Below are 24797 nucleotides of genomic sequence, written 5' to 3'. Positions count from 1 at the left end.
CTCCCAGGCAGGGTTCTTTCTGTGTGGAGTTTGCATGTTCTCCCCGTGCTTGCGTGGGTTCCCTCCGGGTACTCCGGCTTCCTCCCACAGTCCAAAAACATGCATACTAGGTTAATTGCTGATTCTAAATTGCCCGTAGGTGTGAGTGTGAGTGTGTCTGGTTGTTTGTATACATGGTGCCCTGCGATGGACTGGTGACCTGTCCAGGGTGTAACCCCTGCCTCTCACCTGAATACGAGCTGGGATAGGCTCCAGCAGACCCCCGTGACCCTGCAAAGGATAAAGCGGGTATAGATAATGGATGGATGGAATAATATCACCTACATATGAGTCACAACCCACTCCAAAGCTGCAAACCTCAATATACTAATACTGTCATTGATATATTTGTACTTAAATAGCTTCACATGCACAAAGTTTTTTCTCTCAATTTTCTTTTTTCATCGTTAACAATTTTACATTTTTTCCCACTAATATGTTATTTTGTCTTTGTTGTGGTTCCTATTTTAAGTTAATGAATAAAGAGAAAACTATTTTCCCAAGTGAAAAAGTATAAACTAAAAGAACTTTAAAAGGTTCAAGTATGAAGAATAAATATTATATACACGAGGATTCAACTTTTTATTACATTTTCAGAGAATTTAAAATTGAACCCTGAAATTAACAATGAGGGAATGGTTCTTCTTCATCATCATCATCATCATCATCATCATCATCATCATCATCATCATCCTCCTCCTCCACAAACATGAAAGGAATGTGTTGGTTCACACCAGGTTTCCTCTTTTCCACCTCCACTGCCTGGTCTAGCAGGAAATGGAGGTGAAGGAGATAAAACATGAACCCTGATTACCAGCAGAACTTGTGTTCAGTCGTGTCGGCGGTTTGAGTTCCTCTGACAGGACGTCCCTCTTCATACTAAAGTCAACAAAGAGACACTGAGGAACTAGACCTGAACCAGACTCCAAATCCAGGATAAAGAGGTTCTGTGAATGTGTGGTTGATGGTATGGAGGTGGTTCAGCCTGTCAGGGACGACTTCATAGAAGGACAGAGTTCCTGTAGGAGGGTCCACGTACACGGCAACTCTGTCAGAGGCCAAAGGAGTGGAGGGTGTCGCTGTGTCATTGTGAAGGAAGGAGTACCGACTGCGATCGTCACAAACCAGGTTCCAGGACTGGCAGTTCTTCCCAAACATACAGTCCTTCTCGTTTTGGCTCCTTCCGATTCCCTGGTAAGACACTGTGATAAAAACGTATCCACTCCTCTGGACCTCCCAGTAGCAGCGACCCGTCAGAGCTTCTCTACACAGCAGCTGCTGACAGTTATCAAACCTGTCTGGATGATCAGGATATGACTGATGCTCCTCCACATATGTCATCTTCCTGTTGTTGTCAGACAGTTTAATGTGTCTGTTTACTGTGTTTGTGTCGATGGTGAGATCACAGGAATCTGATGGAGAGAACAAACAACCCAGCAGAAGTTATTATATACCGTTAATGAAGTGTCATGAAGTGCTTCGAGTGGCTAGTCATGCAGCACATCAGGCACATCAGGTCTGCCCTCCCCCCTGCCCTGGATCCTTTCCAGTTTGCATATTGGTCTAACCGCTCGACCGATGATGCCCTTCTGCCCTTCACTCAACCCTCCCCCATCTGGAGACTAAAAACTCCTATGTTAGAATCCTGTTCATGGACTTCAGCTCAGCATTCAACACAATCATCCCCCAGCAGCTCATCCTCAAACTGGACCAGCTGGGGCTCATCACCTCCTTGTGCAACTGGCTGTTGGACTTCCTGACAGGAGGCCGCAGGCAGTTCGGGTTGGCAGCAACACCTCCAGCACCAACACTCTCAACACAGGGGCCCCCACAGATGTGTGCTGAGCCCCCTCCTCTTCACTCTGCTGACCCACGACTGCACACCATCATTCAGCTCCAACCTCTTTCATTAAGTTTGCTGACGACACAAATGTGGTGGGTCCCATCAACAATGCCGATGAGACCAACTACAGGAGTGAGGTGTTCAGGCTGGCCACATGGTGCAAGGACATTAATCTCCACCTGAATGTGGAGAAGACCAAAGAGATCATTGTGGACTTCCGGAAGAGTGCACCCCCATTACACTCCACTAACCATCTACGGTGCTGCAGTGGAGACGGAGAGCAGCACCAAGTTCTTGGGTGTGCACCTTCATGCACACCTTCTACAGAGGCCCCATTGAGAGCATCTTGTCCAGCTCTATCACTGTGTGGTACGGCGCCTGCACCGTGTCCTGCCGCAAGACTCTGCAGCGCATAGGGAGAGCAGCTGAGAAGATTCTTGGTGTCTCTCTCCGCCCCCTCCTGGACATTCATAACACCTGCATCACCAGCAAGGCCATCAGGATTGCAGATGACCCCACCCACCCATCTCACAGCCTCTTCAGCCTGCTGCCGTCAGTCTCCGGGCCAAATCCAGCAGGTTCAAGGACAGTTTCTTCCACCAGGCTGTCAGGAGACTCAACTCCCTCCCTGCTCTACCGTCCCTCCGTCCTCTGTCCCCTACTACAGATTAGGACAGTTTCTGTGTCCAAGTACAACTCAACCCCCACTTATCAGGAATACACAGAGATTTAGGGGTCAGTGAATATAACCTCAACTTCCACCATCGAATCGGAGCCTACAGGTGGAAGCTGGGAAGAGGATTTAGGTTTTAACTGTGCGAGACAGGCACACCTTGCTCTTTGAATGAGGTGGAGAAACTGAATAAACCATACAGAGGAGGGAAATCAAGGGTGGAGGCGCCTGCCTGAACCAACCCATTAATGTTGTAATGGGTTATTTCAATTTGCAGTAACAGTAAAGTTATTACTGCAATGTGTTAGTGATTAGTTATACTACTCGTTATCAGAAAAAGTCCTTTTATCGCTATAATGCTACTGTTACTGCCCATAACTGATTATTGATCTATCATCTGTACGCTGATGGACTCATGGATGGGTGAAGAGGCTTGCATGTGTTCTGCTTTGTGGTCATGAATCAAATAAAAAAAGAATACAAACACTTACACTTCCTCAGACCTCCTGGTCTCAACCACCGTGCTCCAGCAGGCTCCATCCTGGAAGAAGGAGGCGGGTGTCAGACCAGCACAGTCACTTTGAGCATGCGGACATGGACGTTAGAGGTGTTATAAGTTATTCTACAATCATGAAGGAACAAGCTAAAACTTGCACAGCTGAACCCGGATGCAGCATCCCATAGTTTTAACCTTCCACGACCGTTTGTTAGATCATCATTTGTCAGACTGTGTGGCCTGAACGACGGGCGCAAAGCTACTCTTGATGGCCATCTGATGTCCACGTTCAAGTGTTCACAGTTCAGCCCTGCTGGTTTAAAACCTTTTAGACTAGACGGGATGTACCCAAAAAGTGAATGTAAGGAGCATTTATGGGTACAAGTCGTGAACCGGCCTACTTTACATATTTCAAGGGTGCTGAATCCCAAAAAAACGGTACCCGAGCAAAATTTTGAGTTTTTGACCTTCTAATTTGCATATTAAAATGGCCGCCAAACTGCCTGTCTTGCTCAGTCGTTGGACCATTTTCCCCAAGTTTTTTTGTAAGTAGGCATTAAAAGATGATGAATTAAGTGTCTAGATCTATAGTCTAGGGTCAGAGCAAGGATATAGTGGAGGCTCAGTGCCTTTTTATGTATATATATATATATGCAAAATACCAAATTTTAAGGTGAAATTAAGCATTATTTGTGTCATTTTTAAGGCCGACATAAATATTCAGTCAATATCACTCTTAAATGTTCTCAGTGTGTATATGATATGTGATGTATTCCATATTACATAATAATTAAGAAAAACACCATTGCAAGTTGTCTGAGAATTCATTTTTTTATGCAAACAAAGCATAATGCTCTTAATTCAAACATCGAAAAATTTAAGTGAATAGGAAAAAAAAAACATGAAACATCCCTTGAACAGTTCTACAGATCAGATCTTGTTTCTGTATATTTTCTTTCATGTTTCTAGCTGAATTGCTTTGCTTTCATCTGTCTTCTTCTGTAAGTTCCATAGGTCACTTGTTTTGGTAAATTGTTTTTATACCTTTCTAGTTTGCTTGTGTGCCATTTGTCTTTGGAATTTCATTTTGATTAGTATTTCTTTCTGCAGTCCTTTTCCAAGTTCTTTGGTTACCCATTGCCTTGGTATGCTTGAGGACTACAACTCCACATTTAAACAAGGACATTGGTCATCACTCTGACATGTACACATTGCAGTGCATAACAGCCCCGATTTTCGGCATTTGGCTGCAGGTGGCTATAGGTGGCTATAGGTGGTTACAGGTGGCTGCAGGTGGCTATAGGTGGTTGCAGGTGGCTATAGGTGGCTGCAGGTGGCTATAGGTGGCTATATGTGGCTGCAGGTGGCTATAGGTGGCTGCAGGTGGTTGCAGGTGGCTATATGTGGCTGCAGGTGGCTATAAGTGGCTATAGGTTGGCTATAGGTGGTTGCAGGTGGCTATAGGTGGCTGCAGGTGGCTATAGGTTGGCTATAGGTGGTTGCAGGTGGCTATAGGTGGCTGCAGGTGGCTATAGGTGGCTGCAGGTGGCTATGGGTGGTTGCAGGTGGCTATATGTGGCTGCAGGTGGCTATAGGTTGGCTATAGGTGGTTGCAGGTGGCTATAGGTGGCTGCAGGTGGCTATAGGTGGCTATAGGTGACTGCAGGTGGCTATAGCTGGTTGCAGGTAGCTATAGCTGGTTGCAGGTGGCTATAGGTGGTTGCATGTGGCTATAGGTGGCTGCAGGTGGCTATAGGTGGCTGTAGGTGGTTATATGTGGTTGCAGGTGGCTGCAGGTTGCTATAGGTGGCTGCAGGTGGCTATAAGTGGCTGTAGGTGGTTGCAGGTGGCTATAGGTGGCTGCAGGTTGCTATAGGTGGCTGCAGGTGGCTATAAGTGGCTGCAGGTGGCTATAGGTGGCTGCAGGTGGCTATGGCTGCAGGTGGCTATGGCTGCAGGTGGCTATAGGTGGCTGCAGGTGGCTATAGGTGGTTGCAGGTGGCTGCAGGTGGTTGCAGGTGGCTATAGGTGGCTGCAGGTGGCTATAGGTGGCTGCAGGTTGCTATAGGTGGCTGCAGGTGGCTATGGGTGGTTGCAGGTGGCTATATGTGGCTGCAGGTGGCTATAAGTGGCTATAGGTGGTTGCAGGTGGCTATAGCTGGTTGCAGGTGGCTATAGGTGGCTATAGCTGGTTGCAGGTGGCTATAGGTGGTTGAATGTGGCTATAGGTGGCTGCAGGTGGCTATAGGTGGCTGCAGGTTGCTATATGTGGCTGCAGGTGGCTATAAGTGGCTGCAGGTGACTATAAGTGGCTGCAGGTGGCTATAAGTGGCTGCAGGTGGTTATAGGTGGCTGCAGGTGGCTATAGGTGGCTGCAGGTGGCTGCAGGTGACTATAGGTGGCTGCAGGTGGCTTTAGGTGGCTGCAGGTGGCTGTAGGTGGCTGCAGATGGCTGCAGGTGGCTGCGTCTAATCCGTCTAGACTATTTATAGTCTTTACAGACACAGTCAATAATAGGAAGATAACTTATTCATGAAACCTCATGATCTCTCCAGCTGTTCACACTCATTTTAGGATGTATTATTAGAGAAAAATAGTACTAGTTAATTCTTGAAATAAGAAAGTTAACAGGATTTTCTGAGAAAGCAGGTCGGAAAACTTGTTTTATGTGCGATTTAAAGGACAAAAACTCCAAGACTCCTCAGTAGTAATAGATGTGGTGGATCACAGAATAAATTAGATTTATTTAGTCACTGAAAGCCTGCTCTCCTCACTAAAAACTGAGACTGGGATAAATCAAATAGATGCTGGAGAGATGGAGGCTGAGCGAAGCGGCTCTCCCTCCTCTGTCCGTCAGACCGAGGTCTCCGTACCTGAGAGTCTTCAGTCTCCAGTCGGGATCCTCCAGTCCAACAGCCAGCAGCTTCATGGCTGACTCTCCTGGGTGGTTGTAGCTCAGGTCCAGCTCTCTCAGGAGGGAGGGATTGGAGGTCAGAGCTGAGACCAGAGGAGCACAGCCTTCCTCTGTGATCATACAGCCCGACAGCCTGCAGACGCACAGCACGCATGGCAGGGCTCAAAGTATTCACCCTGTGGTCCTTATTTGTGCCAAACTTGGTGGCAGAATCATTCATTATCAAATCATCATCTAAAAACTGCAAGTTGTATTTACTCAGGTGATCTTTGTTGATATCTTTGATTTTTAAATGAGTGAATTCTGACCTGAGAGTTTCCAGTTTGCAGTGTGGACTGTGGAGTGCAGCAGACAGCTCCTTCAGTCCTGAATCCTGCAGGTCGTTGTTACTCAGGTCCAGTTCTGTCAGACTGGAGGACTGAGAGCTGAGAACTGAGGACAGATCTGCAGAGCTTCTCTCTGAGAGGTTACAGATGCTCAGTCTGCAGAAACGGCAATAAAAACAATAAACAAGCAACGTTCATGATGAAAAAAAATTTCAGTGATCACTGCAGAAATGCTAATGTCAGTACGGTTACCTACCTATCTAAATCGAACTATTGGAAATAATTGAGCTAAGAAGTTGCCAAGAAATCTGACTATACATACGCGGGAAGAGAATCGAATTATTGACTGAGGTGTTCCGACTCTGCAATGCTAGGTGGCGCTACATGCTCCTTTGCGTTGGCTTTTTTATGGTTAGTTTGAACAAGCGTGGCAGATTGGAAGCAGACGTAGATGGAGGACAACAACACTGTTATTCCCAATTCCCACTTCCTCGTCACTTCCAGAAGGGGGAGTCCCGGGGCAGTCAGTAGCTTGGCTAACCATGGGTTGCGTTTACATGCCAGAGTAGCCCGATTTAGAACCGCATTATCTGGCACAAATAGCTTGATTAAAAGAGCTCCAGTTCGGTTCGACTACAATCCGACTCAGTCGGACTAAGGCAATAATTCCATTTTCTCTTAGTGCATGTTAACGTACTGAGAGTTTCAGTACTATCACTTCTGCAAGTGAACAAAATACATATTTAAAAAAAAGGACTATCTGTAAATCTGTTTTTGGTTGCTGCTACGTACGTACAAGTCTGTACAAGTCGACCACAGATGTCACAACGACAACTTTCAATAGATGGAGGAGGAAGGAGGACATCTGCTCCCATGTAACTGGGAGGTTGTTAAGACTAGAGGTCACGACTTTGACTGCGGCATGTGAGTGAGAGTCTTGGAGTTGTTCACACATAATGATCGAGACCTGACTGAGGAACGCTGACTGCTCACCGATTCACACCCTGGACTAGTCTGCCAGCTTGGCCACAGGCAACGAGCAGCCAAAAATCATCTAGTACGTCACATAAAGTAGTAGTTTAGGTAGGAGTTTTCCCCATCAAAAAAAGTAAAGAACTAATGTTGGGTTGTGGGAGGGGTTTGTTGATCATGTAACCTGAGTACAACCCACCAGGGAAGTTGTTATTTTTTTTTTATTATTTTATTATTATTGTTTTATAAAATAAGGAAACAGCTGCTGAGAGTAACGACAACAGCAGGACGTCACAGGTAGTAGGGCTGCACGATTCTGGACAAAATGAGAATCACGATTTTTTTGCTTAGAATTGAGATCACGATTCTCTCACGATTTTTTTCCAATATAAAATTTATTGCACTTATTACTTTAACTTTGCAACAGCTGAACAAAAATATAATAACAATAAACATCTCTTGTCTTCTTTACACAAACCTTTGAATATTTTAAACAATAATAACAATTTTGAACAATATTTGTTCCTCCCTGAGTTGAACACCCTTTCAGAAAGGGGACTTGTAACAGATCCTGTAGTTCTGAGGCAACAAATTATTCCTCTGGCTGGGATGAACCCCCCATTGCCTTTTGCTGCTATTAAGAAGCTGCCGATACAAAAGGTAAACGTTACAAAAAATATGATGGTGCCTGATAAAAGACTGGCATCAACTTTGTAACAGCTGACATTGAACATAAAAACAATAAACATCTCTCTTGTCTTTAAATAATTTAAACAATAATAACAATTTAACAATATTTGTTCCTCCCTGAGTTGAACACCCTTTCAGAAAGGGGACTTGTAACAGATCCTGTAGTTCTGAGGCAACAAATTATTTCTCTGGCTGCTTTTTGCTGTAACAGCTGACATTGAACATAAAAACAATAAACATCTCTCTTGTCTTTAAATAATTTTAACAATAACAATTTTAACAATATTTATGTGCAATATGTGTCAGGTGATGAGAAAGGTAGATGTTTCTCCAAATGTAATCCACAATCATTAACAAAATATAAAAAACATGACAACATGATAGTTGACCATGACAGGACTACAACAACCTAGAACATAGGCCTAGTCCTTTTTTTATGCAGCCATCTTTTAAAAAAAAAAAAAAAAAAAAAAAATTTAATAAAATCGTTGTCATTTGGAAATGAGATTGCGTTCAAGCATGAATCGAGATCGCGATTTTTTAACGATTAATCGTGCAGCCCTAACAGGTAGGATCTATATTAGCAAGATGAGTAACTGTGGAGACGAGGAGATCTGCGAGCTGCTCAGCCTCGGAGCCGAGGACACCATAAACCTGGGTATATTCAGAACCACAAAGGATGGTCCATTAGTTGAACAATTGGGAACAAAAATGACAAACCGGGTCTTTTCAAGAAGCAAGCAGTCAAAGAGTACTCATCCCGATGTTCATCCATCCTCATTTTGAAAACTACACTTGTCTGAGTGTATATGAATCTTGCTGATGTGGAGACAAGACGTCATTCTGCACATCCACACATCTTACGTTATGTTTGGCTGATGACGCCTCTCAACTCGCCTTCAGGCCCGAAGTGCCAAATTACATGCCTTGCGTTTATGTTACCAACGCATGTTAAACAGGCGTTCATCATCCAGCGATATTGTTGTGTCTGAATATTATTGAATTGGCTCCCTGTAAAACTCAGAATCCAATTAAAAAATTGTATTACTTGCGTAAAAAGCCCTAAACGACGTAGCTCAGTGATATTTGCAAGAGCTGATAGTACCTTATGTTCCTAACAGAGCTCTCCGTTCTCAGAGTGCAGGTTTACTCGTAGTTCCTAGAGTATCCAAATGTAGATCTGGAGGACGGGCGTTCTGCCATCAGGAACCATTACTATGGAACCAACTTCCAATCTGGGTTAAGGAGGCTGACACCACCTCCACCTTTAAAACCAAACTTAAAACCTTTAGTAAAGCCTATAGTTAGTGTTTAGTAAACCTCTAGTTAGTGTTAGTAAACCTCTAGTTAGTTAGTGTTTAGTAAACCTCTAGTTAGTGTTTAGTAAACCTCTGGTTAGTGTTTAGTAAACCTCTAATTAGTGTTTAGTAAACCTATAGTTAGTGTTTTGTAAACTTCTAGTTAGTGTTTAGTAAACCTCTAATTAGTGTTTAGTAAACCTCTAGTTAGTTTAAACTCCAGTGTGTTAGAGTCAGTAGTCATAGCTGCAGCTATAGAACAAGACTATAATAGTTTGTCTGAAACAGAGCTTCTGTGAGGTTAATTAACCTTTAAACTTGTTTTTGTCCTTCTGAAAACTGTCACATGCTTTGTCAACAGATGTCACAACAGCCAGTTCCTGATCTACTCAGGTTTTGGACTCTCCTGGTTCTATCACTCTACTGTAATGTCATGATTCAATCACACGTTATCACTTCCACCCACTGTCCACTGTTCACTGTCCATATACGGCCAGTTTCTCAATAAAAGCATCTTCTGGGAGGAGAGTACTTTGGGAAAACATTCAGGAGTTCTCTCATGAGAGTCTTGTTACTCTGGACTCCTCGTTTCCCCCTTCTGCAGAAGTGCGTTTATGTAATGCTATTTTAGACCTAACACTTCGTGCATGTTTGCAGGCCAGAGCTTCAGGAGATGCACGCTGACCTGCAGTCTCACATCTCGCATCTCTGGAGGGTTGGGCAAGAGTGACCACAAAGGTCGATGGTAGTTTTACCAGAGCAGCGCCAGGTGTAGACAAAATAACACGTAGTTCTCGTCCTTGCAGCTGCATAGGACAGCTGAATCTAAAACGCTCCCAGAATTCCTTCAGGTATCCTGCACGCTGCACCACAGCATGAAAACCATTTGACCTGAGAGTTTCCAGTTTGCAGTGAGGACTCTGGAGTGCAGCAGACAGCTTCTTCAATCCTAAATCCTGCAGGTGGTTGTTACTCAGGTCCAGTTCTGTCAGACTGGAGGACTGAGAGCTGAGAACGGACGACAGCTCTTCACAGCTTCTCTCTGAGAGGTTACAGCCACTCAGTCTGCAGACACGACAACGAACAAAAAGACATGTTTTTGATGGTTACATACACACGCTGGATGCCAAAAGTATTCCCCCGTCTCCCGCCACACTCGTATAAATGTGAGTGACATCCCATTCTTGGGGTTTAATATGATGTGAGCCACCCTCTATACCTTTAACAGCTTCAGCTCTTCTGGGAAGGCTTTCCACAAGCTTCAGGATTGAAATGAAATGAATTTAATTAAATTGTTCCAAGACTATTCTGAAGGCTGCTTGAAGTCTGCAGCTGCCGAGTTGACAGAAAGTTGGCGACCTCTTTGCACTGTGAATTTCAGCATTCGCTGACGACGCTCTGTGAAATTACGTGACCTGCCACTTGGTGGCTGAGTTGCTGTTGCCCTTTTTGTGATAATACCACAAATAGTTGACTGTGGAATATTATTTCACTGATCTCTCAGGAGCCGAATAAAAACCAATGGTGGCCATGTAAGCATTTGCCGTACTGCATCTCCATTGACTCGGGCCTGTTGTTACGGCCCCTATGTTACTTTTACGTTGACACAACTTTACGCAAGTAGTTGCTGACATGTACCCATTAAAAACTAGCTATTAGTGACACTACTTAAGAGCGGGACCCTCTGACGTATGCAGGGTTAGGAGAGTTAAAGGGGACCTATTATGAAAAACACATTTTTTCTTGCTTTAACATATATAAAGTGGTCTCCCCTAACCCTGCCAACACAGAGAAGGAGTAAAGCAACCAAATTCTGCAGTGTCTGTACAGCCCGCCCGGAGGATCCTTCCAGTGTCATGTGACTTTTACGAGCTGTTCAGATTCTGCTCCCGTTGTTACGTAACAACGGGAGCAGAATCCATAGGTCGGCCTCCGTTGCGTGAAACCACGCCCACAACCAACTCCGCCGGCCGGAGCGTCTGTGTATCGTATGGCTGTTTCAACAACCAGGGACAGTAAAAATTAGGTTTTGCATCGACACTTACCCTCATAAAAGGATCAGTACCAACAGTACAGACCCGGCAACTGCACACGAGTCAGCGGTAAGTGACGTTAATTTTTTATGTTATTTATATTTGTCTACAAGTATGATCTTTGCATGGGCTAAGTATTTAGCTTAGCTCCGGTGTTACTCGTTAGGTTACACCGGAGCCACCGGAGCCACTCACCAGAGCTCCAGTGTTACCTGTTAGGTAACAGCGGAGCTCTATTAGTAATACATTTTTTTCTGTTTATGGTTTCAGATCTTCCAAGCAATGCACCTGAAGATGTTCAACGACACCTTCAGAAGAAATGCACGGTCCTTCCTTGAGCCAGCAATAGTGCATAAATGTTATTTATATACAACTGATGTTTTTGGTTTTTTTTTAACAATAAAGTTGCCATTTGTGAACATTCAGTGTTGGGATTTCTTTACAGTTAACATGATTCATTTGTCTTGTAACATAAGAAACGAAATGATGAGGAATCGGAGTAAATAACTGTGGTGTACCTGTTTAGAATTCAATTAAATCTTCCTGTGTGAATTAGTGTGAAGACGAGGTGACCCGTTCCCTCTTCAGGAAACTAAAGGCTGATTTATGGTTCCGCATTACACCAACGCAGAGCCTACGGCGTAGGTTAAGCGTCGATGTAACGCAGAACCGTAATTCAGGCTTTAAAAGGGAAAGTTCCATTTTTTACAACCTGGACCTTATTTCTGGCATTTTTTATGACTCATGACGTCATCTCTGTGCGCGCATCGCAGACACAGCTCCGTGTACAGCTGGAGTTCGCTACTGTTAGTTTATTGTTAGTTATTTGAAACATGTCTGAATATTTGTCAAATTCTGAGGTTGTGGACGACGACTTTGAATATGATGGACGTCCTTACCGTTTTGAGCAAGAGTATACAGCTGAAGAGCTCACTGAACGGAGGACAGAGTGCGCGCACAGAGATGACGTCATGCAAGTCAGAGTTCTTGTTTACAAACTGATTTATTTGTTACACACACAGCCCCGGATGTAGACAACAGGTCCTGGAAGCAGATCTAGTGATTCATAAAAGAAATGTACGAGTTTCGCGGCAATCATGTGTTATTAAGACGCTGCATCGTCTGTGTCCCGCTGTGCCCCCATGCGCTACCCATTATATGGAGAAGCGGCTCGCAAAAAACTCCTAATATCTTCCGAAGGACTCCAAATGACACCAAACTTGCCCGGGTGAGTATACGACCATAAAAAATGCCAGAAATAAGGTCCAGGTTGTAAAAAACTGAACTTTCCCTTTAAGATCCCAGGGAGTCGTTTACACCGTGTCTCACTGCATGCGAGCGTCCGACTATCGCGTCGAGCTGCGTGACATCGGACGCGCTCTGTCCACATTGAAACCATTAAACTCGCGGCCAGTTAGGACAGTCCAATAGAAAATAAAGCAATGGAATTGATTTTGTTGCTGAAGCTCGATCGCATGGGACACGCTTTCTGTACGGAGCCGCTGCTCTTCTGCCAGAGCGAGGCTTTGTGCCCTCCCCTGCTACACGTCATTCAGGCGGCCAATCAGCGCAGAGCCTCATTATCATAGCCTCCCCGCCCACTCAGAATCCCTCACAGAGAAGGAGGTTAGAAACGGTAAAAATAAAGACATGGCCCAGAGGCTGAATTTCTAATTTATGTAGAAAAAAACAAGCTTTTGATTGTTTTTAAATACATTCAAGGCCTGTTTAAAATATACATTAAATACCGTAATAAGTTACAGTTGCAAACAGACATAATATGCAAATGTTTCAGCCTACATGCCAGAAGAATCAACTTCAACCTTTTCCCACTTAGATCGCAACATGCATACTGACCTGAGAGTTTCCAGTTTGCAGTGTGGACTCTGGAGTGCAGCAGACAGCTTCTTCAGTCCTGAATCCTGCAGGTGGTTGTTACTCAGGTCCAGATCTATCAGACTGGAGGACTTAGAGCTGAGAACTGAGGACAGCTCTTCCCAGCTTTTCTCTGAGAGGTTACAGCCACTCAGTCTGCAGAGACAGCAATGAATGCGCTACATTTAATTTCATTAAAGCTGCTACATATCTTTTGTCACATATTCTAACAGCAGTACGTAAGAGGAGCATCTTCACTTGGAAGAAACAATTATCTGAATGAAAACAAGCAGCCATAACCAGGTCTTACTGGCCTGATGGTGTTCTGATGTTTCTGTTGTTGCACAGCGTGCATTACCGGTCTATAATTCTGTACGACACAAGGCTCATCATCTGTCCAAATAGAAAATATAAAAGAAACAAAAAAGCCCAATTTGAATGTGTACTTACAGAGCTTTCTTGGAGGCTTTGACCACTGACAGCAACCTCAGGAGAGCCTTCTCTGAAGCAGAGAACTTCTTCAGGTCAAACACTCCCAGATCCTGCTCTGGTGAGAGTAAGACGAAGACCAGGGCTGACCACTGAGCAGAAGACAGTGCAAGTTTGGAGAGATTTCCTGAAGTCATTTGCTTTTGGATCCCCTCCGGCAGAGAGCCATCATTCAGTTCATTCAAACAGTGGAACAGATTGATGCTTTTCTCAGCAGACAGATCCTCCCCGAGCCTCTTTTTGATGTACGCAATTGTCTTCTCATTATTACATGGACTTCCTTTTGGTGTCAGCAGACGTAGTAGGAGATTCTGATTGGGCTGCAGTGAAAGACCCAAAAGGAACCTGAGGAACAAGTCCAGACGTCCAACTGGACTCTCCAAGGTTTCGTCTACAGCACTCCGATAGAAGCGCGTCTCTGCAGATTCTGCTTGTGTTTTAGAGGTTGATTGTTCCCTCATCAGGTTGACTCCAGAATTGAAGAAGGTCAAATGGACATGGAGAGCAGCCATGAACTCCTGAACACTCAGATGGATGAAGCAGAAGACCTTGTCTTGGTACATCCCACACTCCTCTCTAAAAAACTGTGTGAACACTCCAGAGTACACTGAGGCTTCTGTGATGTCGATGCCACTCTCTTCTAGGTCGGACTCATAGAAGATCAGTTGTTCTTTCTGTAGCTGCTCAAATGCCAGTTTTCCCAGAGACTGGATCATCCTTCTACTGTCTGGACTCCTGTTTGGATCCTTCCCAGGTCCTTTACTGTACTTGGCGGTCAGTTGGGTCTGAACCACCAGGAAGTGGATGTACATCGCAGTCAGGGTCTTGGGCAGCTCTCCTCCCCTTTGGGTTTTCTGTACTTTCTCCAGAACCGAAGCAGTGATCCAGCAGAAGATTGGGATGTGGCACATGATGTAGAGGCTTCGGGATTTCTTGATGTGGGAGATAATCTTGCTGGCCTGCTCTACATTCCCGAATCTCTTCCCAAAGTACTCCTCCTTCTGTTCGTCAGTGAACCCTCTGATTTCTGTCACCCTCTCAACACAGTTATCGGGAATCTGATTAGCCGCTGCAGGTCGTGTGGTTATCCAGATATAAGCAGATGGAACCAGATTCCCACTGATGAGGTTTGTCAGCAGCACATCCACCGAGGCGGGCATTGTAACATCAGTCATGGTCTCATTTTCCTCGAATCCCAGAGGAAATCGAGACTCATCCAGACCGTCAAAGATGAACAAAACCTGGAACTTGTCAAACCGGCAGATTCCTGCTTCTTTGGTTTCATTAAAGAATCGATGAACTAGTTCCACCAAGCTGAGCTGTTCCTCATTGATCCTATTCAGCTCTCTGAAGGTGAATGGAAACATCAACTCGATGTCCTTGTTGGCCTTGTTTTCAGCCCAGTCCAGGGTGAACTTCTGGGTAAGGACCGTCTTCCCGATGCCAGCCACTCCCTTCGTCATCACTGTTCTGATTGTTCCCTCATCATCTCGGGGTTTAAAGATATCTTCTTGTCTGATGGTTGTTTCTTCTCTGTCTTGGTTCCAGGATGCTGCCTCAATCTGTCTGACTTCATGTTCATCGTTGACCTCTCCAGTCCCCCCCTCTGTGATGTAGAGCTCTGTGTAGATCTTCTTCAGGAGGGTTTGGTGTCCGACTTTACCAAGCCCCTCAAACACACGCTGGAACTTCTTCTGCAGCCTAAATTTGAGTTTTGGCTGACATGTTTGAAGGGACACTAAAAGACAACATAGTAAACAAGGTTATTCTTATTTATCTGAGCTTTTACAAATTACAAAGACATTTCTCTCTGAAATTGCCTACATTTGCTCCTCAATTGTCCTCTTAGATTTTTATTTCAGTCACAGTTATGAATGAATTCATATTATTATTATTATTATTATTATTAGTGATGCACCGATTGTTCGGTAACACACTTTCGGTGTTCGGTGGAATAAGTGGGAAAAAAAACGAACAATTAATAACGGCGTTGTAATATAAGGAAATAGACTGGCCGCTCCGTAACTGTTGCGCACCACATAAATCGTTGGCCAACCAAAAACTAACCACATAAGAATTTTACCTAACATTCACCAGCAAGTGGAACCAAAACAACATAAATCAATCTATTACAGGTGCGTTTAGATGAGGAAATCAAACAGCGAAGAGCGTGGAGTGAAGTGGTGCGGTGCAAACATGTCAGCAGTGTGGAAGTATTTTAGAGTGGCAAAGAATAATACGAGAATGACTGTTTGCAATGAATGTTCTGCTCAAATATCTAGAGGGGGCACATCTGCAAAGTCTTTCAGCTACAAGTTTGATTTATCATTTGAAATGATAAAAAACCCTGAGTGCTTTAATGCATTGTTATTGTTTTAAGGTTACAATGTTCAGTCAGTTAAGCCTAACGTAAGCTCAAAGATGGCCAAAAAATGTATTTTGCTAATTTATTTATTTTAAGTGATTGTTCTTTGCTGGTATAATGTCTGCTGGAATATTTAAGAAATGCTGGGAAATTAAAAAATGTTCAGTTTTTTATGTTCAACAAATGTTTTCTACCTTGTAATTTTGTAAAAGATTTTTTTCTTTTAAAAGCATGCCTATGCAATGGTGAAAAAATTGGCGAAATAAATGAAAAACTGCGAAGAACCATGTTCGGTATTGTTCGGTATTCGGCCAAGTGTTTATTATTATTTTCGGTTTCGGTTTCGGCCACAAATTTTCATTTCGGTGCATCACTAATTATTATATTATTCATTTTAGAAATAGTTTTTTGTCTTACCTTTGTGAGGAAAGAAACCTGAGGACAAACCCAACTCAGAGGACAGTACTGGATCTTTGGTTTGAAAAAGTCTGATCATCTCCCTGCAGGCGGTCTCTCCTTTTCTCCAGACAGCGTCCATGAAACATCGTGCCCTATCTGCTCTGGTTTTGTTCGTCTGAAGGATTTCCTCTTTCTCTGAAAGACTGAAGACACCTTTGGATTCCAGGGCGTCCAAAAGTTGTTTAAGAATTTCTTCTGACACCCTCTTCACAAAGTCGGGCTGAATCCTCTTCACACAGCTAGCTGCAGGAAAAAGGAAAAAACAGAAACGTATTGTAAAAACAATTCAGTGTCAGTGCTGCTGCTTATGTCGTGATTTGGTACAAGAGGAAGTGTGTTAAAAGTGTGTTTTTCAGGCAAAAAAGTGTTTGCTACATCATGAACTGACATTCTCTGATGGACTGCTAATGTGGGCTCTCGTCTGGTAGCAGCTGCTTGGCTCCAGGACACCTGTGACCCTGAACGGGATTACAACTACACTTCATACTGAGCACTGAGCATGCGCGAGGTGTGAGAGCGAGGACGCCAAACTCCCGAAACACGTACCTGAAATGTGGATAAAAAGTGGACTTTAAAAGCTATTGAGAAGCTATTGAGAAGTAGAAGTTGTGCTGAAATGTAAGATAAGGTGTTATGCCTCGGGGGAGGAAAGACAAGGACGGAAAAGCAAGGTCAGAAATGAATGAAATTGTGGAGGAGGAAACGGGAGCGGCTGCAATCATGACAGGTGCTGCAAATAAACAACTATCTGATTTGATTCGCATGATAATGAGAGAGGAAATCGGCGTAGTGTTAAAAAAACTGCAACCACAGCTAGATGGTCTCAAAAAGGATATTTCCGAGTGCAGTCACAAAGTCGGAAATATAGAAGAAGCACTGTCCGACTTGGAGGGCCGTGTGACAAAGCTGGAGACAGCTAATGAGCAGTTGCGCAAAGCGAATAAAGAACTGAGAGAGAAGGCAGAGCGCCTGGAAAGCCACAGTAGGAAATATAACCTGCGTGTGTTTGGCCTGTCAAAGGATGCCAAAAAAGGTAATCCTACAAGCTACATGAACACTCTCCTTAAGGAGCTGTTTAAAGGCAAACTACAGACAGAGCCTGTTGTAGAAATTGCGCACCGAGTTGGCCCCCAGGTGAAGGATGGAAAAAGATGAGGGAAAAATGATCGTGAGGATGCAGTGCTACGTGGTAAGAGAGGAGATCCTGAAAATAGGGAAGAAGGAGCGCACGCTGAAGTACGGAGAAATGAAACTTCAAATCTTCCCTGACCTGACCTCGGATATGGCTAAGCAGAGAGCAACGTTTCGGGAGGTGAGGGAAAACCTGAGGAGAGCGGGCGTGAGGCATGGAATTATTCACCCGGCCACATTAATCATAACTGTCGGGGCTGGACAATCAAAGAAGTTCACGGATCACGGGGAAGCAGAGGACTATTGGGAGTCGGTGATCAAACCAGGATTGCGGGCCCCCGATCCTGACTGAACCTTGATAAAAGGAGACTGCCTGGACCCGAATGAAGTAAGGACAAAAGATGGTTAAATTAAAACTATATGCCTGTTATATGACTAAGATAGTCAGTGTGGAAATTATGCCATTAGAAATCACATGATAAATATAGTTTATATCACAGGAGATGGTGTTTGTACCAAGTGTGTGTGTGTGTGTGTGTGTGTGTGTGTGTGTGTGTGTGTGTGTGTGTGTGTGTGTGTGTGTGTGTGTGTGTTGTAGCTCTAAACAGAAATCAAATGTTGATTGATGGAAGAATTAAATAAAAGTGATGACAAATAAAGTTACATTACCAAAGAAGGGACTAAGGATAGCTCATTTAAATATTTGTAGTTTGAGGAATAAGATTCATGACATTTCAGATATTCTTATTGAGCAAAGATTACATATATTAGCTATATCTGAGACCCATTTAGATCCAGTAATAGATAGTGCCTTGTTGAACATTGCAAAGCATTGTACAGCATATACAGAAAAGATAGGAATGCGTGGGGTGGAGTAGCATTTTTTATACAGAGTCAGATACCAGTTAAAGTGAGGGAGGACCTAGGAAGCAAAGAGATAGAGGTAATCTGGCTACAAGTTCAACTCCCTTATCTCAAGCCAGTACTCGTGGGATGCTGTTATAGACCACCAAATGCTACATTAATGTATTTAGATCAAGTGTGTGAAATGTCAGGCAAGGTATGTGACTCTAATAATGAAATATACTTCCTTGGTGATCTGAATATTGACTGGAATTCAAAAGAATGTGCTCTCAGAAGTAAGCTGCTCTCTCTTGCAGACACATGTGATTTACGACAAGTCATTACAAAGCCAACTAGGATATGTTGCAGAGCAGATGGTTTAAAAACATCTACTTGCATAGATTTAATTTTTACAAATGCTGCTGAGCTATGCTCAAAAACTATATCAGTTCCAGTAGGCTCGCTCGTTCAGGTGAAGTAACAAATGACTTATTGGTTATGTGCATTTAGATCTTTTGCGACATTTTGCAAATGTCTGTGTTCTTACCTTCCTGAGGAGATGAAGCAGGGGGCAGACCCAGGTCAGAGGACAGTACTTGATCGTTGGCTTGAAAATGTCTGATCATCTCTCTGCAGGCGCCCTCTCCTTTTTTCCTGATGGAGTCTATGAAGCATCGTGCCTGATCTGCTCGGGTTTTGTTGGTATGAAGGATCTCCTCTTTCTCAAAATCACTGAGCACACCGTCTGATTCGAGGGCGTCTACAAGCTGTTTAAGAATTTCTCCTGACACCCTCTTCACAAACTCATTCCGAATCTCGAAAAGATGGTCGCCTGCAAAAGGAGCAAATGCTGGTGAAACATTTACTGTTACAGAAATACAGAAAAAGACACTTTTATCCTGAATAATTTACAACAGGGGAATACAATCAAGCTGCTGCAACGTACTAGATGACAAACAAGGTGTAGATAGGAGTAGTTAAGCGCAGCTATGACAGCATGTAGGTGCTCAGGAAGCTATAGGGAGAGTGCAGTTCACCCCAGAAGCTGTTCTTGGAAGGACAATTTCAACACCTTATTTTCCAGAGAGAGAGACAACTCTGCTCTTGTGGCCACAGGTAACACAGCTAACTTGTTCTACACTGGAACACTTGGACAACAGCAGAAAATATGCTCCTTCTTGGCTGCAAACTGAGATGGGCTGAAGACGGCGACACTCAAGCCCCGAGGCAGGGAACACCCTGGACAGGTCGCTCGTCCAACACAGGACCACCAGCATCTTAATTACTCATGAAACCGCTTTCTTTTTTTTTTTAATTAAAAAAATTAAATAAAATATTTCAATTTCACAAAATGACTTCAACACCACCAACCAACAGGTCTGAGTACTGGGACCTGGGGCCTCATGTACGAAACATGCGGCCCACAAATAACGTGCGTAGGCAACTTTCTACGCTCACGGCCGGATGTTCGATGTCTGGCGTACGCACTTTTCAGAGGTTTTGTCCGTTGGCGACACTCACTGGTGATGCAGTGAAGTGCAGAATATGAGGAAACGTGACGTCAACAATAAGTTCATGACCACATGAAGGACACGACAGTCCCGACAGCACCAGATAAGTTACACAAGAGTGGAGCTGCAACAATCTCACAATCAGCTGAGCAAACGTGAGAAATAAAGAGCAAAGTCAGCAGCGAACCGGAGCAGCTGGTCCAGTTCAGGGCAGAGATCCAGAAGGATCCTCTTGGTACCTAAACCAGCAGATGGTCCGGTCTTAGTCCTGGACCAGCAGATCCAGACTAAACCAGCTGATGGTCCAGTCTTAGTCCTGGACCAGCAGATTGGTGTGATCTGATGCAGCAGCAGGTTCCTCTAACGGACCCAAAGCTCCATCGGGATTTGCAGGTTCCATCGTTGAGCTCCTGCCCTGATGATGTGGGGACTGTCGTGTCCTTCATGTGGTCGTGAACTTATTGTTGACGTCACGTTTCCTCATATTCTGCACTTCACTGCATCACCCGTGAGTGTCGCCAACGGACAAAACCATATTTTGCTATCAGGGAAAGGACCACCGGGAGCACAGTGATGACAGACGATGTCACATGTTTACAGAGCTCTTTCAGGTCTGGAGCTTCATGTCTGTCTGAACTCTTACCTGCTGACTTTGCCGGCTCCGCTGGAGCGTCCGGGGACAAATGGAGCTGCTGCTCTCCAGGTGTCTCCATCTCTGACCTATAACATTTGGAGCATCCTGGTCAGTTTCTTAACAAGTTCAGCATTTCTCCACTGTTTTCCCTGGATTCTCTGTAACTTGTAATTGTGCTTAGGCGTGATTCTGGATTTTAAGATATGCTGGGGACTTTTAACAATCAGTTTCAAAACCATAGATGGATTCTGACTTGTCAACAGGCTTGTGGCCACAAGGTCCACCAGCCATCTTTCAGATACCATGTTTTTAAAAACAGAAGGCCCACATTTTTAACTGGCAGCAGGTCCAGCCAGGAATTTTGAAAGAATAAGAAAAAAATATCAGTTGGTTCAGCTGAAATTGAGGGTTGTTCTCTCCCTGATTCCCTGCCATCTTTTTCCTCCTCATCTTCATCCCTTACCTCTTCAGTTTCTGTCCCTTTTTCTGGGCCTGATACTCTCTTGTCTTCATCCCTCACATCCCTGTCTTCTGGTTCGTCTGTTGCTGCTCTGTTCGTCCCTCAGTGGCCCTCCCCACATCTGACCCTCCTGAATTCTCCATCATCTCTTCTTTGTTTCTATCCCTTTCTTCTGCTTGCTTCTCCTGGTTTCTCCTCCCCCAAGATGTGAAAAGGTCAAACTTGATAATGATCAGAGTGATTATCTGCTCACTGTACTAGACTGATGTTTACCTCGCCATCATTTTAATTACACCATTGTAAACTCCTTAAACTGCGAACTGAAGGGTTCATACACGTCCATTTTAGATAAATAATGGACAATAGATATTAGAATCCATACATTTTGAAATACGAATGAGTCATACAATGCTCTTGTGTTTACTAGGGGATACACAGACAATTCAGACATAAGAACCCGTTTTGGGATAGCGATTAACAAAAATCCTGAAGAGTCGCCCTTGGCAGTTGGTTCCTGGTTGAAATTTAACTCGTTATATAAATTTAACTGGACTTGAACGTGAAAATAAGTGAAAATATCACCTGTGGGCTGTGGGAAGTTTGCCTCTCTCCACTGCCGCCCGCGTCGTCTCAGCCGCACAGCAAGAGGTCCGTCACACAGAGCAGCATCTGCAGGGGCATAACTTCATATTTAAAGGGGCCAAAGATGATGTTTTATAGTAAAAAAATAAATAAAATCTGTGCCTTATTTCAATCCACTGGGGGGCTTTTGAGCAGAATTGTAATTTGTTCCCGCTGTTGCTTCCACCTGCCTGCGTGGATGTCTGCTGTACTGCTGACGTCCCCGACCCCCCCAGTCTGGCCTTCGGAAGGAGGGCCCCCCCTAGGGCTGTTCGATTAATCGATTTGAAATCGTAATCGCGATTATGTAATTAGAACAATGTTAAAACGTGAAACTCGTAAAATCGAGAAAAAAATCGAGATTTTATTTTTGGGCAAAATCGAACAGCCCTAGCCCCCCCTTATGAGCTTGGTCCTGCTCAAGGTTTCTTCCCTCCTAAAGGGGAGTTTTTCCTTGCCACTGTTTGGCTTAAGGCTTTTCTCCCACTAGGGGAGTTTTTACCTGCCATTGTTTATGTAATAATTGCTTAATATTTCAATATTTGTACAGTAAAATTGTTTGAAATTAAGCATGCTTGTAATAATTGTAGTTGTGAAGAGGGGTATATGAGGCATTGGATGAAATTATGGGAGAATTCATGTTTATATTTTCTGAAAAAAACAGAACCTGAAGCAAAAAAGGCGAATTACTTTTTTAGAAAAGTAAGGTGTTTGAAGTGTAGCGACAGTAAAATTGTTTGAAATTCACTGTGCCTGTTTAGATCCTAAAAGAAAAGTGTTTCATCCTTTTCTTTTACAGTAAGAGCGTGTAAATATTACGGTGGAAATATGGGTAGGGCCTATATGAAAAAAACATATCGGCATTATCTCAAACTCAGTACTTCATATCTTTCCGTTTCTGAGCCGCATTCATTCATTTGCCGTAAAGGCTGAAATAGGAGGGCACATGAAAATTTAGGAGCGGCTGATTTGACCACGTAAGTACGAATGACGGCTGTCTTGACCGCAGTATGGAGGAAGAGGCGAGGATCCTGCACGAACTACTTACTTACGCTTCTCTTTTGAGTCGTCTCACTTCCCTTTCCATGAGAATACAGTGGTTTTCATAAGCATGCTCCCCAAGTTACTCCAGGTTTTCATCTCGAGAAGGCAGGTTTGGCCCACTTAACGAGGGTGCCGTACTTTCCTCTCAACATGTGAACCACCCGCGGGTTTGCTGCTCGTCCATGACAGCTGTGGCAATCAAGGAGTTGAATGTGAAATGTGCAGTTGCTCCCGAGATACCGGACCAACTTCAGTTTCGTTTTGAGAGTGAAGGAAGTGCTGTTCCTTTACTGACCACTGGTCGACGGTGAGTCGGCCTCCACAGACCTAAGCGTTAATGTGCTCCACCTAACAGCGGAATACACTCCCAAACTACATATTATATCGGTTTAAATGACTTTGCATCCCACTCTTCAGCTGTATATGTTTTTTTATGACAAAGCAGATTTTAAATAAAGGACCAGGCGAACTTCTGTCATGTTGAAGTTCCATCTTGAGGATTTTTGGCAGCAGCATCATCATCATCAGCATCATCATCATCATCATCATCATCATCATCATCATCATCATCATCATCATCATCATCATCATCATTATCATCATCAGCATCATTATCATCATCAGCATCATCAGCATCATCAGCATCATTATCATTTGCTATTTTTTGTGTGTTTGTCTTTCAGAATTTGAACAATTCTACAGCTGGTTCTTGTCCTCTGGTTGTTTACTCAGTATGACTGTTGTTCCATAATAAAACATTGAGGACTGAAATTATGTTTGAAAAGCAACTTCCACTGTAACAAAACTTGCTGATAAAAGGTAGAAAGTTTAATGGCCACTTTGGATATTTCAAAGTCACACACTAAAAACAGAATATCTCCAATTTTGCTGAATACAAGAAAACCAAACCTCATCCCCATGAGAAAAACATGTTCTAAAGTCTCACCGGTTTCATTACAAAAGCTAAACAGGTCAACTTCAAACTTCTGCAGCTGATTATGAAGAATTTTAAAATGAGTTTCTTTGATCTTTGGGAAGATACGTGGAGCTGACGTTACAGCGTCCATTTCTGAAAAGTCTGCACAGACTGTACACATCAGGAAAAACCCAAAATACCATGGTAAATATGGAAATACATTCATGCCACTCCCATTGCAGTCGAATTGTATACTCTGATTACAACTGTCAATTTATCCTGAACCCCTTGTACTTGTCAATATGATTTTCATTCATTTGTTTATTTATTTTTCCCTCATTCTTTTTTTAATTTATTTGTATATGTATTTATTTTCTTCCTTTCCCTTTATACAATCTCAATTTAATAGGTGTGATTGTTCTCTCAATCTGATGTACTTATGTTTACATCAGAGTTTGTCATTGTTCTTGTTAAATAAAGTAAAATGAAATAAAAATAAAGAAAAACATCAGGAAAAACACGAAATACCATGGTAAATACGGAAATAGATTCATGTCATAGACATACATTCATGTCACTCCCCTTGCAGTCGAATTGTATACTCTGATTACAACTGTCAATTTATCCTGAACCCCTTGTACTTGTCATTATGATTTTCCTTCCTCATTTATTATTTAAGTACAAATTTTTCATTCATTCGTTATTTATTTTTCCCTCATTCTTTTTTTCTTTCTTTCTTTTTATATTTTTTTTCTTCCTTTCCCTTTATGCAATCTCAATTTAATAAGAGGTGTGATTGTTCTCTCAATCTGATTTACTTATGTTTACATCTGAGTTTGGCATTGTTCTTGTAAAATAAAAGAAAAGAAAAGAAAAGAAAATAAAGAAAAACGTCAGGAAAAACCCCAAATACCATGGTAAATACGGAAATACATCCATGTCATAGATATATACGCGTATTCATGTGGCTGCTATATATGAGCTTCTTCTACTACTATTTTATTGTCGGTTCACAAACAACGAAATGCTGTGTGTCCGGTTAAGTTTACTGCTCTCACGTGGTCGGACGCCATCATAACAACATGTCAGGACCTGCAAAATGAAAGTGAAAGTGTTTCGCACTGAAGTTTGCAGCTCGTCAAACACAGAAAGGTGATCGCCAACA

At 43.3% G+C, this 24797-nt stretch overlaps 1 protein-coding gene across 2 annotated transcripts; it reads right to left on the bottom strand.

Annotated features, from left to right (window-relative positions):
- Window positions 1-641: 641 nt before the first annotated feature.
- LOC133441558 (NLR family CARD domain-containing protein 3-like) lies at window positions 642-21725 on the bottom strand. Of its 2 annotated transcripts, none has more exons than XM_061718989.1 (11): window positions 21634-21725; window positions 20601-20677; window positions 18994-19278; window positions 16431-16715; window positions 13610-15386; window positions 13142-13315; window positions 10143-10316; window positions 6274-6447; window positions 5925-6098; window positions 3047-3096; window positions 642-1451 (listed from the first exon to the last, which is right to left on the bottom strand). In XM_061718989.1, the coding sequence occupies exons 2-11, from the start codon at window positions 20668-20670 to the stop codon at window positions 925-927; spliced, it is 3690 nt and encodes a 1229-aa protein (XP_061574973.1). In that variant the 5' UTR covers window positions 20671-20677; window positions 21634-21725; the 3' UTR covers window positions 642-924. The 2 variants fall into 2 exon arrangements, with proteins under 2 accessions (XP_061574973.1, XP_061574972.1); XM_061718988.1 differs by lacking the exon at window positions 21634-21725 and adding an exon at window positions 21055-21133.
- Between the last annotated feature and the right edge of the window lie 3072 nt (window positions 21726-24797).

Source organism: Cololabis saira, chromosome 4 (genome assembly GCF_033807715.1).
Source record: "Cololabis saira isolate AMF1-May2022 chromosome 4, fColSai1.1, whole genome shotgun sequence".
Classification (NCBI taxonomy): Eukaryota; Metazoa; Chordata; class Actinopteri; order Beloniformes; family Belonidae; genus Cololabis; species Cololabis saira.
The sequence above is the reverse complement of the archived record's forward strand: the minus strand, read 5'-3'. Positions and strand labels throughout refer to the sequence as shown.

Bases quoted from the DNA above. Each gene is read 5' to 3' on its own strand.
- LOC133441558 (XM_061718988.1), bottom strand. From the start codon at position 21,104: ATGAAGACAAGAGAGTATCAGGCCCAGAAAAAGGGACAGAAACTGAAG. The intron at 16,716-18,993 runs GTAAGAACACAG...TTTTTCCTGCAG, and splicing joins TGCTTCATCTCCTCAGGAAG to CTAGCTGTGTGAAGAGGATT. The intron at 15,387-16,430 runs GTAAGACAAAAA...GTTGTCTTTTAG, and splicing joins AGGTTTCTTTCCTCACAAAG to TGTCCCTTCAAACATGTCAG.